The 13,359-nt window shown below is 64.2% G+C and overlaps 1 protein-coding gene across 1 annotated transcript in view; it reads left to right on the forward strand.

Annotated features, from left to right (window-relative positions):
• The first annotated feature begins 370 nt into the window (after positions 1-370).
• Positions 371-13,359, forward strand: part of PITPNM3 (PITPNM family member 3) — a 34,396-nt gene continuing 21,407 nt past the window's right edge. Inside the window, exons 1-3 of the mRNA XM_087867744.1 lie at positions 371-495; positions 2,227-2,306; positions 13,076-13,152. Of these exons, the coding sequence (XP_087723870.1) occupies positions 371-495; positions 2,227-2,306; positions 13,076-13,152 (282 nt within the window). The remainder of the gene's footprint in view (positions 496-2,226; positions 2,307-13,075; positions 13,153-13,359) is intronic.

Consider the following 13,359-nt stretch of genomic DNA (forward strand, 5'->3'; position numbering starts at 1 on the left):
GGTCACACAGTGAGAGCGAGTCAGTGGGAGCCCGCACCCCAGCTCTGTGGCTCCCCTGTCTACTGCTGCCAGCCTCTGTGAGCACTCAGGTCCGGGCCTGGGGGGAAGGCGGTGGGTTGGGACTCCCGTGAGGACCTGAGCTGCAGAGGTGGCCCTGGCGGGCAGAGGGAGGGGCTGCAGATGCTCTGGGGGAGCTTCACTCGCAGGGGAGGCGGCTCTGGGCTGGCCAGAGAGCAGTCGTCCCTAGATGGCTGGTGGGAGGTGGGGGGTCCCAGCCGAACTTCTTTGCCTTCTGCAGGGGAAGGGGGAGTAGCTTTGCAGGGGAAGGGCGATCTGGGTCCCAGGAGAGGTCTGGAGGTGGCTTTGTGCCATGCCGTGGAGAATGGGGGTCCTTGGGGACACAGCAGACACCTTTCCTTCAGAGAACTCGGACCTGCTCAGGAAGCTGGAGCTCTCAGCCCTGCCCCAGGGGTCGCTGGAGCTCTCAGGCTGGAGGTGTGGCCTCTGCTTCGCTTGCCTCACTCCCCAGACCCTGGTCGGGCCCCTTCTCTGCCATCCCTCAGCTGGTCCTGGGACGTGGAGAGGGCGGAGCCGGTGGGCCGTTCAGCTGGTGGGGTAGATGTGAGCACCGAGGCCCCACATGTGTTGTGCACAGAGCTCTGACCGCCTGGGCCCCCGTGGGCTGGGGTCTGGCCAGCTGGGTCTGGGGGCTCCTGGGGCCTCCGTCTTCGTCTCCTTTCAGAGCCTTCCCGTGGAGGAGCAGTGGGCTTGAGGAAGGAAGCTGGCCTCCGCTGACCGTGGCCGTGTGCTGGCCCTTGGGGCCCAGGGCTGACCCTTGAGGACAGAGGTCCTGAGCACTGAGGCTCTGGGGAGAGGGCACCGCAGGTCTGACAGAGGAAGGAGGCAGAGGGCAGACAGGCGTTCCAGGGCCGAGCGCTCTGACCTGTGCAGGAAAGGGGTGCGGCGACTCAGAGACGGCGTCTGAAGGTGGAGGGCGTGGGGGCAGAGGAGGGCAGAGCAGGTGCCCAGGGGCCGCTTTCCTGAGACGCTTGCTTGCCTGGCTCAGACCTCGATGGAGGGGAGCCACGGTGGGCCCACGAGCAGGAGAGTGGCCTGGGTGAAGCCCGCGTCCAGGGATGAGTCTGGTGACCGGAGACAGCGCAGGCGGGCGATGGCAGGTGCCCCGTGGCGCGTGCAGGCCGGGGCCCACCCTTCCCTGCCTGTGGACCCGACTTCCCCTCCCGTGGGTGTATGCTTTTAAGAAAGTCATTAAAAATGCACGAAGAGCATTTTGTTGGTTGTGGCCGTAAGCACGATGGTGGGATTTTGCGTCTTCCCTCCGGCACGGTCATTTTAAGGTCAGGGGGATCTATCCCCCCGCAGAACGCTCTTCTAACGGCCTTGGGAGGATGTTCACGGGTGTCGTGACTTGGTCGGACGTGAGGTACAGAAAGTGTATTTTGTGCTTTGCTGTCGTCTGCGATGCCTTCCAGCCGCCAGCCCGGGGTCTGCTCAGAGGGTTCGGGGACAAGTGACAGGGCCCCGCCCGCTGCGCTGACGTGGTCGCAGCAGGCCCAGACGTCACGTGTGGAAAAGGGCCTGGAAGGACGGGCGCGAGAGCATCACCAGCTTTCTCTCCGCGACGGGATCATAAGATGATTTCTTCCTTCTCTATGTCTGAGTGTTTCCCACATTGTCAACGAGGAGTTTGTGGGACTCTCAAAACTGCAGAGAACGGCTTCTCCTGATGGGGGAGGCTGTCCACGGAGCTCGGCCGAGTCACGCACGTGGGGAGCCAGGTGTGGGACACCTGTGGACAACACAGACGTCCCTTCCGCTGTGGGGCCCAAGTCTCAGAGGCAGACCCCGCGGGGCTTAGGGATCGACTGTGTGGGGATGAGGGGGGCCGCAGGCTGGGGGCAAAGTGGTGCCTTGGCTGAGGCGGGGTTGGGGCGGGGGTGGTCCGGGGCATCCAGAGCTGACGCGGGGGAGGAGCTAGGAGAGGGCCCAGCGGGTGTCTGCACGCTGACTGTCCTCAGACAGAGAGGACAGCCTCACGTGAGCAGCTGCCCTGGGACGGCGGGAGGAGGGGAGGCCAGGCCCCGTGTGCCCTGGGTCCGTGCGTTGTGGTGCACGAAGCGGGGGAGACCTCTGCCCACCCCCAGCTCCGGGAGGGGGCCCACGGCAGCCCCCCACGGCCTCCCAGCGTCCACGGCAGTGATGGGGAGCCTGCTCACGTGTCTTCTCTTTCTCTGCAGGAGACGGGAACGCCCCGTGCACTTCCAGCGCCCTCCAGGAGAAGCAGCGTGAGTTAAGCCTGACCCCCAGCAGGCTTGTCTCCCCCCCACCCTGGGTGGGTCCAGCCTCCATGGGCCTGGGGCCCCTCCCTGCCCTGGGAGCTGAGCTTGGGGTCCCGAGTTCCCATCTGGGCCAGAGGCTGAGCCCGACAGAGTAGATGGGACCCCACAAAGCCTCGTGTGTGTGTGCCTGTGGGCAGAAAGGACGGGAATGGGGCGTAGATCCTTCGAGCCTTTGAGAAGTCCTTCAGGTGAAACGCTGACGTGGTGCTGGGGTCAGAGTCAAGGCTGTTCCCACTCATGACCCTTCCAGTCTGTGGCCCCCATCGGAGGCCACGAGTGCAGAGCCCACCCCCAAGTCCTCCTTGACTTTCACATCCGTCTGATGGGGCTTCTCCAGCTTTCCCGCAGGGCCCGAGCCAGGGACACTTGGCACAGATGTCCGCGGGTGACACTGTGATCTGAGGACATCCTCCCTGGACACTCGGGTGGACCCAGTGGGCCATGTCAGCCACATGTCCGCTGCTGACACTCTTGAGTTTCTCCGGAGGCTGGGGTCAGGGAGGGTCAAGGTGCAGATTGGGGCTCAGAACCCCTTCTTCTCTCCCCTGCTGTTTGGATCCATGGTTGTAACTTTGGGGGCTCAGCCCACGCTGCCCACCCGCCCCCCAGGCTGGCCCACCCCTCAGCTGCAGGAGGGTGTCTGTGTTCCCGCGTCCTGGGGCCGGTGGGGAGGAGGTGTTCTGCACCCAGGGGCAGGTGTGGAGGAGGCCCGTCAGGGGCCGGGAGGCCTGGGCTCCTCTGTCAGGGGCACCCCCAAAGCTCAGGCCGTGAGTGCGCGGGGCTCAGCATGAGCGGGACGGCGTCAGAACGTGCACCCAGCTTTCAGCCTAGAGAGGTGCTGAGTGATACCCAGAGAGATCGGTACCTTCACATCTCCCCAGAGGAAGGGCCCCAAGGAAGCACCAGGTTTGGAGCGCAGGGGGTGCACGCGCGGCCCGGAGTGGACAGACCGTGGGGGGTGCATGGCACGGACCCCAGCTAGTGTTTTCCACGAGAAAGGTGGCAGTGGGTTAGGAACAGCTACTCTGAGAAATGTGGGGGTGTCTGCAGTCCGTCCTGGGGGGATTCAGGGCAGGGGAGGGTTGGCCTGCGTGTGAAGGAGGTGGTTCAACCCCGAGATTGGGTGTTTGCGGGTGGAGGGCTCCTTCCCCTCTGAGAATTAGCCCCAGGAGGGGCGTCTCTCCCTGCCAGTCTGGCCCCCTGAGATGTCAGACCTCCGGTCCCTCGGGGGTGTGGCCACGTTCCTCAGCACAGGAGGGAGGACCCGCCTCAGGGGGAACCCCGCGGGCTGACTCCACGTCTGCCGCGGCTGGACCGAGCTGTAAAACCGTGTGTTTAAGTGGAGGCAAAGTCTCTGATTTGTTTTTAAACCGTGGTTGTCGATTTTATTCTGAGTTCTGCGCTGACGGCTGTCCTGCAAGTCTGCTCCTCCCGGATCTTCTTACTCAGAGAGGACGAGCGGGCACGTGGGCGCGGGGCCGGTGGGCTGAGTCTAGCGCCAGCTTTTGGACAGTGAGAATGACAGCATAGAGCGCCTTCGCGGGCGTGTGGCCGGTTGGCGGTGCTGCTGTTCACCCGCTGTGCCGTGCGGTCCACGGAGCTTGGCGTTCGGGCAGTCTTGCGGCAGTGGGGTGACGGTGGTCGTCCGTGGTGGTCTGTTCACGGTGATCCAGGATCGGCAGAGTGAGAGTCCGTGACTCTGTGACGTGCTTTACCGTCCGTGGGGTTCTTCCCGTCCACCGCCTTCTCGAGTGTTCCTACTCGGTTTTTGAAACCGCGCTGGAAACGAAGTGGGGGCTGGTATGAGTTGCCCCAGATCAGGACTCAGAACGTCCTGGGGCTGGTGCCGTGGCCTCTGAGCTGTGAGGGAGCTGGGCCTGGGTTTGAAGGCCTGTTCCTTCATTCCGTGCTGTGCCGCCCGGGCACGCTCCCTAACATCTCTGAGCCTCCGTTTACTCCGTTGTGGAGAGATGACCATAACGCCTACTTCCCAGAGTTGCTGAGGGGCCGAGGGGCTGCACCTCGCAGGCGGGACGTAGTCATGGTTCCTGCATGTGGTTGGCTTTCCCATGAGCCTGGCCACTGTCACACCTGGTGCAGGCGTGGGGATGAATCTCGGGACTGCACGCCGCTCTGTCTTTTTGGGGCTCTGCAGGCCCTGCGGCCGCTCAGCTGTCCCTGCACAGAGGTGTGTCCCCCTGGGCCGGCTCCCCGTGAAGGCGTGAGGTCGCAGGGTGGCTGATGTGGTGCCTTCCCTCCTCGGGGGCTGTGCCCACCGTCGTCCGCAGCTGCACAGATGGCCTGGCAGCCCACTGCCTCTGCCTGGGCCCGATCGTTCTGTTTGGGGAACCTAGGGAGCCCGGGGGCAGAGGACAGAGGGCCCGGGACGCGTGCGTGTGGAGCCCGCAGAGCCCCGTTAGCACAGACGCTGTAGCGCTCTCTGGTTTTCCGTCGCTGTCTGTGCACCCTGGTCTCCTCTGTCTGCCGTGTTCTCCTGCTCCAAATACCCATGGCTTCCGGGACGTCCCGCTTGACCTGGCGCTGGGCGCAGGGAACCCGCGACTCGTCTGCTCCCCCAGCCTCGCTCTGTTCCACCGTCCAAAGTGAACGGCACCATTTCCACAAACTCAAGCCAGAAACCAAATGTTGCTTGACTTCTGCCTCTCTCCCAGACCTGCGGGCCTCCATGCCGGCCTCCACGCTGGCCTCCCTGCCTCCCAGCCCCCCCATGGCACCCCTTCCTCCAGAGCCCCGGACCGAGGCAGACCTCCCGTCATCCTCTCCAGCGTGACCTCACAGCCACCCTTCCCACCGGCCCACCCCGTCCCTCCCACTCCCATTCCTGGAAGGAGCGCACAGGCGCTCCACGGCTTCCTCGGGAACTCGCTGGGAAATTGGAGCGTCCGTCCGTCCCTGTGGGGGGGGGTTGCAGGCGGCGCGGGGGGACCCTGAACTTTCTCGTCCCTGGACCAAGACCTGACCACAGTGCACGCTGAGTGCCAGTCCTCGTTCCATTCTGACCCACGGTCTCCGTCCCGATGTCCCCACTGAGCCTCTGCCCTGGCCTCCAGCAGAGCCCCGACTTGTCGCGGTCTGCGTCCTGACTGAGCCTGGCTCTGTGGTCTCATCACCTGTGGCACCTGTGTGGCCATCCGAAAGGGACAGAGAAGGTATGGCCACTCAGCACCACCTACCCCCACTGTGTGTGGGGCCTGACCTCACATCCCACTGCCTGTGGCTAGTGACCAGACGAGCCGCTCAGATGCCCGGGGGCCACCACCAAGGGCTTCCCCTCCGGTGTGCTTGCAGCCAGCCTCCCCTCAGCCTCCCAGAGTGGTGTCCAGAGACCCCTGCCCGCAGCTGGCCTCCCCCCAGCCCCCCCCAGGCGTGGTCCCTGGAGCCCCCTGCCCGCAGCCGCCCTCCCCCCAGCCCCCCAGAGCGGTGTCCAGAGCCCCCTGCCCGCAGCCGCCCTCCCCCCAGCCCCCACCCCCGACGCAGTCCCTGGAGCCCCCTGCCCGCAGCCGGCCTCCCCACTCCACCCGGTAACTGGTGTCTTTTCCTGGCCCGTGTGGGCAGCGTGCTGAGCACAGCTGCAGACGTGCTATATTTAGCCGGCTTTAATGAGCTTGGGTGGCAGACGGCCGCCTGGGGAGCATTCCTCTTGCGTGTGTGCGCGTCTGTGCTCGACGTGGCCTGTGTGCGTGCCGACGTGTGTGTGCATCAGTGTGCGTGTGAACGCACCGGTGCACGCCTTCACACGAGGATGCGTGTGTCCCCGTGAGCCCGTGTGCCGTCTGTGCCTTGCCGGGGACGTCCTCGGCTTCTGACAGTGAAGGGGTCTAAAGCGGGAACAAAATACTTGTTCGCTCGTTTTTTTGAAAAATATTTCACGGGCATCTTGTAGATGCCAGCACCTGGACGGCCTCCAGGGATACACGGAGCATAAACAAACCCAGACCCAGCCCTGAAGGACCTCACGGCCCCGGGGGATGGAGTTGTCAGGTCAAGTAAACACGGAGCCCGGAGTGTGAGGACTAGTCCTGGAGGAGAGCACGGTGCTGTTGGGAGGAGGAGAGCAAGGACGGGCGCCCCCGGGGACAGGACCGCTGAGGTTTCAGGAGGAAATATTTAGACACAGCAGCATGAAGAAGAGTTGGGGCTTGGGGGAGCAGAACGTGCAAAGGCCCTGTGGTGAGAGGGAGGTTTGAAAACCATCCTGCAGCCTAGTGCTTGAGCCCAGAGGGGAGGTGTGCGGAGGGGAGACCAGAGGACAGGCCAGTGAGGGACCAGGGCACAGGGTTTCTGTGAAGCAGATAGAATCTAGCGTGTGATTTCATCAGGGTTCCAGCGAGGGAGGGAGGTCTGTGCAGACGCGAGGCTGGAGGAGGGTCTGGTGAAAGGACTGCATTCTCAGGTTTGGAGCAACCTGGGGGCACGGACAGGCCTGGGCGCCTCCCAGCCCTGCAGGTAGCGGCCTGAGTGCTCCACTCCACGGTGCCAGCACATGGGGTCCCCAGCCCGGGGGTCCCGTGGGTCCCGCTCCGCGGCCCCAGCCCGGGGGTCCCCTGGGTCCCACTCCGCAGTCATAGCCCGGGGGTCCCATGGGTCCCGCTCCGCAGCCCCAGCCCGGCGGCCCAGGCCCTCTGGGCACCCCAGCAGTGAGGGCACCCGCATTGGTCTCAGCCTGGGGTGGGGGCCGGGGCCTCTTCAGCCCAAGAGACTGTTCACTCAAATCCTTTTCTCCTGGGAACAAAAGAGCTTCTGGAAACAAAACCCAGGAAGCGCTGCCACACTCCCCAGAGGCAAAGAAGCCCAGGCAGGGAGAAAATAGAATCTAGTATCTCTGAAAAGAAGTCTGCCTGCTACACGGGCATTGAGAAAATTCTCATTTTAATCTAACTTCTGAGTAGGCAGCGCCAGCCGATGGTCTGAATTCTGAAAGGACGGAGGTGACGCGCACGTCTCCTCCCGTCCCGCGCCTCCCCCCGCCCCCAGCCCCTCGCAAGAAGGGCCGGTGCTGACTGGAGACGTTCCCTGCACACACGAACGTCTCCATAAATACCCGCTTCTGTGTATTTTTGTGCACGCCGCACACAGATGGGAGCACACGGCACGTTCCCTTCTGCCCCTGCTCGTCGCGGGCGATCGTGTGTCAGGATTGTCCTAGCATCTCAATGCGTTTGGAGGCGTGTCGGCCTCGGAAAGGGTGTCGTGTCTCACTGTGGCCGTAATCAGCTAACTGGTCCCCCGCGGATGGGCACAGGTTGCTTTCTGTCTTTGTAGCATGACCGTGCGGCTGAGGCTAACGTCCTGTGTGCGCCTGTCTGCACGAGGGCTCCATCCCGGGGCGTCGAGGGCGTTTGGTGTGCCTGCCTTGGTCTCCTGCCGTGAAGGGGGAGGGGCTGCTTCCCCACACCCTGGGCGGCACGGTAATGCTAATCGGGGAGGTGAGAAAAAGGCCTTTTGGAGTCATTTCGATGGGCAGCCCCCGACCCCCGGTTTGGGGTTCGGAGGCTGGGCACCTGTTCCTGTGCATAAAAGCCATGCCCTGTCCTTTCTCTGGAAGTGGCGGGGTGAGCGTGTGGGCGTGCGCGGGTGGGAGCGAGCTGCTGTCTTCCTCCGTCTCGGTGCCCGTTTCCCAGCAGGGCCAATGGGCTCGATGCGGTTCCTCCCCCTTCCCTCCCCCAGGCTTGCTTTGCAGGGTGGGCTGTGGTGTGCAGGCATTGGGAAGAGTGGAGGCCTTGCCTTCGCAGGGAGAGGCTTCGGGTGGGTGAGTACACCCGGCCGGGACCTGGGTCCGTGTCCCAGCCCCTCACTCCCACACCTCCCAGTGCCCGCGTCCTTGGATGAACGTAGGGAAGCTTGAGAGGCTGGCGGAGGGCGGGAAGCTCAGGGCACATCTGATGGAGCGACCCCCACGCTCACCTGCGGTGGTCAGGCCTCCGTGGGGACAGCGCCTCTGTGGGGGGCTGACCAGCCCAGCGGCGCTTGGGCCTCCTTAGCAGGTAAATGCAGGCCGAGGGGTTGGGCCCTGACCTTGAAAGGGTTAAGTTGTCACGGCAGGGGACTCAGGGTCCATCTGGCCGCCTGCCGGGGGGTCCTGCCCAGTGTCCACCTGCTCAGGGTCCACTTACACAACATGCTCATACAGCCCCCCTCCAGGCCAGCATGGGTCCCTCCAGGACGGTTGTGAACCCTCCAGAAACCGTCCCATCTCGTGGGCCGGGCTCAGCCCTCTGTCCCGTGACCCAAATGCAGCTCCCCAGGATCTGCAGGCCCCGGCGTCCCCTCGAGCCTGCTTTTCCCTGGGCTGGGACCCCCTTCCCGTAGCTTTCCTGCCTGGTTACTGAGCTCCACCCGAGCCCCCAGAGCGGCCTGAGCTGTAGGAACGCGCCCTCCTCCATCTGCGCTGAAGGCCGCGGAGGCTGTGGAGCTGGCCCCCTGCCTGGCTGAGGCCCGTGTCATGTGACTCCGGGGCCCTTGAGGTCCTCGCGCTCCCGGACAAACGTTTGGGCCCCAGCCGGTGGAGCAGGAGGCCTCAGCAGTGTCCAGCGTCGTGTTTCACGGTTACTGTTTCCCCGGCAGGCCGTCCCCTCCTTACCACGGCCGCGGGTCCCCTGGCCAGACCGCCAGCTCTGATGTGTGTGTCCTGTGTGTGTTTGGTAAGGTAGGGGCTGCGGCTGGCTTCAAGTGTTCTTGCCGTAAGTGTGACACGTGCTCGCACTCATTGATAGCTTTACACTAAAGGAAATCTGGGCTTACTCACCGGAGAAAAATGGGAAAAGAGCGCAGAGTTCAGAAAATAATGCCCCATTGTCCCACTGTCCAAACAAAACCACGCTGACGGGGGCGCTCGTCCTCATCCCTGACTCTTCCCATGCCTGTCCCCCGCGTGTGTGTCTCTGCGCGTTCACTCGCGGGCTCAGGGCCGCAGAGCCTCCCGCTTGCCGGGGAACGTGGCTCTCGTTCCTCGCGGACACTCCCGGTCCACGTCCCGCGTCCCGCTCCAGCAGGTAGCAGAGCCACACGGGGCTCATCCCCAGATTTATGCCCATGCTTGTGCTAACGTGTGTGCACAGAGGATGGTGTCCCTCTCAGGGCGTTCCATGCGGTTGCAAGCCGGGCCCCGCGCAGGTGGGGGACTGTAGGGGCTGATGGGATGAAGTGTGTGTCCCCGCGGCTGGCGGCAGGAGAGACGGACACGGTGGACGTGTGACGGGTGACGCTTTGCCTGGCGTGCGAAGCGCGTGGGTGCTGACCTTGGCTTCTGTCTCAAGAGCAGTGTGGCACTTGGGTAATTAGAAGGGTGATCACAATTTGTGCCTTTCCAAGGTTGTGATTAAGCAAATATAGCCTCCCCTCTCCAGCTGGCAGGAGGAGCCATGGGGAGCTGGGTGGGCCAGCAGGGGTGCTGGGGGCGGATGCTGCGGTCACAAGACACGGTCACAGAAGCAGCCGTGGGCTCACCCCACCCCAAACCTGGGCACTGCAGGGACGCCGCCTGAATAGGGCCACGCCGGCAGAAACAAAGACGTAGGGAGGAACAGGCATCCCGCCCATGAGGTCCTGGGCTCTGCACCTCCCGGGACCCCGCCAGCCGCTCCTGTCACCAGAGGCTCTGGGGAAGCCTGTGGAAGGGGGGGATGGAGAAGGCCCAGGCCAGGCCCAGAACTCACCATGGTTCCCTGACCTGAGCGCCCCAGGGGACTTCTAGGAGAGGCACCTGCCAGTAGATGACGCTTCCCTGGACGGGATTTCTCCCAGGGCTGATGAGCACGGAGACGTCTCACAGGCTGCGTGTACCCTGGGATCTGTACCTGCAGTGAGTTTTCACAAAAACGCCAGGCTAGACCCTGGCCGCTGAGGCTCCCTGCTCTCGGGGGACCCCCAGTCTGATGCGGAAATGGACAGGTAACCTCGCAGCATGAGCCAGGCCCCGCTGAGCATGGTGTGAGATGACCCTCACTGCCTAAGTAGATCTGAGAGGGTTTCCCAGAGGCTGGGACAGTGGAGAAGGGTTTTGAGGTACAGATAGGAGTTTGCTGGTGGGCCCAGGGAGGAAAGCCTTACCGGCAGAGGGCCCCGCCTGAGCCGAGGCGGGGAGGAGTGAAGCTGCTGGGTCTGGTGGGCAAACCAGAGCCAATGTCCTCAGTTACCCTGGTGGAAATGTCTAGTTCTCAGAAGAGCAGAGCCCTGTTAGCCCGCCCTCGAGGGGCAGGATCTAGGTCGGCTGGAAGGCCTCCTCTCTCCTTCCCCCAGAGCCAAATCTCTCTGGCTTTTGTGCGCCGAAAGGAAGCCAGACTCTTCCCCTTGGCCGGGAAGGCGCGGGGGTGCTGAGGGCCCTGCCAGGCCCGTCCCCGCCGAGCCAGGAGCTGCCTCAGCACCGTCTGTGGCCAGGACGCGGCATCCGTTCGCGGCCCAGGGTGTGGCGTGGGCCCAAGGCAGCTGGCCGCCGGCCAATCAAGGACGCGGGTGCCTGCGGCCTGTGTGGTCAGCACGGGGCAGGATGCAGCCCCAGCTCGCCGAGGGCACGGTGCCTGGGAGACGGCGGGACCCTCACGTCTTCCCTGCGGCTTATTTATAGGCTTGCGGTGGTGACTGGTCGTGAGCGCGGCACTGAAGCCCGTAATCACACTGGAAGCGGGCACCCGGCCCAGCAAGGCTGCGGGGAGGCCGCCGGGGCTCGGGGCAGGACTCGGGGGCAGGGCTGCATGTGCAGAGGCAGCCACGTCCCTGCCAGTCTCAGGCCTCGGCTCAGGGCCCCCTGGGCCTCCCAGATTGTCCTCCTGATGCATGACCGACGCAGACAGAGACGTGGTGTGTTTTCGGCCCCACTGTGAGCGCCGTGTCCCCAGTGAGAACCCGAGCCCTGCTCACACAGCCGCTAGGAGCAGGACTTGGACTCGGGCACTCTGGCTCCAAATCGGGTCTGTCCCTGCCTTGAAGTCGTGTCTCCTGGTCCCCGCCGGCCCTGGAGCTGCCCACGAGGCCACAGGCACCACGGAGCGTGGCTGCTTTGCTGTAGGAGGAGGGCCGTGCTGGGCAGACTCCCCTTCGCGGTTTGCGTGCACATTCCCTCTCCTGAGGACGGGGACCGTGGTGTCGCCCCCCCGGGGAGCTGCGAGGCCCAGGGGGACGGTCCACCGCCGGGCATCGTCCTCTGGAGAGTGTGGGCTTGCGTGCAGGCTAACTTGCCTTCACTTGGGGTGGGGCCTGGGGCACATGACCCAGGAGGTGTGAGCCTCGGTTGTCTCATCTGCAAATGGGGCTAACGCCCAGAGAACCAACGCTACGGTTGTGGGGACAGGTGACAGCGCCTGGGACACACTAAGTACTCAGCAGAAACCAGGCCAGCTCCCCGTGGATCCCGAGGTCTGGGCCCAGGGTCCGCAGGACGTCCCGGAGAAGAGTCGAGCAGCTGGAAGGTGCTGGAGGAAGCGCGCGGGCCGAGCCAGGCCTCCCTCCCACCGGGGTCGTCCCCCTCCACCTCCAGGCCAACCATCTCCCTCCTGTGAGGGCGGCAGACCGGGGCCGCGTCCGTAGGGACTGAAGAGTTCAGAAATGCACTTGCCTGCCGAGGAAAGTTTCTTGTTTGGTGTTCTTGGCCGAGCACCGCGGGGCCAGGGGCGGCTGGGAGATCTGACCCAGACCCTCGGTCGGGCTCCCACCCTCCCCTGCTGCAGGCTCGCCCGCAGAGCCCCCAGAAGGATCCTCCCCACGGGACTTCTGGCAGGTGCGGCAGGTGCGGCAGGCTCTGGTGGGGGGGGGGTGCAAAGAAACAAAGGGCCGTCCCGGTGCCCAACTGGCTGCTCTAGGAGGTGAGTGAGTTCCCCATCATCGAGGGCACACAAGTGGTTCGTAGTCTAGCCGTGTGGTTCCGCTGTGGGGAGAAAGGAGAGGAAGCAAGGTCAGTGTGGCGGGCGGCACCGGGCGCGCGGTGAGGGGGCCTGTCTTCGCCCCAGGCTCCGGTGCAGTGACGATCGGGAATCGGATCACACAGACTTCTCCGTAAGGGCCGAGAGCAAACATTCTTGCTTTGCGGGCTGTGATGACTCTGTGGCAACGACGTGTCTCTGACTCTGACAGACTCCAGCTCTGTTCCAATAAAACTTTATTTACAAAAACAGCTGGTGGGCCAGATGTGGTCTGCGGCTGCTGCTTGCGGGTCCCTGCGGCAGTGGGATGAGGGCTCGGGCTGAAACCCCAGACGAGGAGGGGCAGCTGAGGGCGGCGAGGACAGCCTTTTTGTGGGGGCGGCCTCACCCCAGAGCTCCCCGGTGATGAGGAGTGTGGGCCCAGGTGCCGCCGTGCCTCTCAGGGGGTCCGCCTGCCCCGGGCCCCCCACTTCAAGGCCAACCTGTTGCCCCGAAGGCTTCAAGCACATGTTTTCAAACTACTTAAAACAGGGCTCCAGTTTCCGGACGGGTGCTCAGCCCACATTTGCCTCCATAGCTGGAAGCGGAAGTCAGCAGATGACATTTCTGCAGTTGCTCTTGTCTCTGGCGGAGAAAAGCAGGACAGTCTCCCCGGCCCCAGGGACAGCGCGTGCGGCGGCCTGCCCCTGCTGGCCTCCCTTCCCTGGGGAGGATGGAGGTTTCTGGTCCTGTTGATCCAGAGGCGGGGGCTGGACGCTGTCCCTCCAGCTGGAGCCCAGGGAATGGCCAGGGCCCCGATGAGGGAGGCCCGCAGGTGCTGAGTCCCCTGTTCCCCCACAGGAGAACTGTATCGGGTTTCCTTGAGAAGACAGAGGTTCCCAGCCCAGGGAAGCATCGAGATCCACGAGGACAGTGAGGTGGGCTGGGCTTCTGGGGGTGTCTGGGCCCACCTCTGGTCGGGATCTCTGGCAGAGCCCCAGGCTGGTAGGCCCTTGACTTCCTCATCCTTGGACTTGCTGTGGGACCCTGGGCAGGTGCTTGTCCTTCTCTGGGCTGCTGCTCCCATATGAACAAGAAGGCTCTCTTAGGACCCTTCCTGACAATGGGGGGCTTGGCCTCCTGGC

This window comes from Ursus americanus, chromosome 14 (assembly GCF_024610735.1).
Source record: "Ursus americanus isolate L20-20 chromosome 14, mUrsAme1.1.p, whole genome shotgun sequence".
Taxonomy (NCBI): Eukaryota; Metazoa; Chordata; class Mammalia; order Carnivora; family Ursidae; genus Ursus; species Ursus americanus.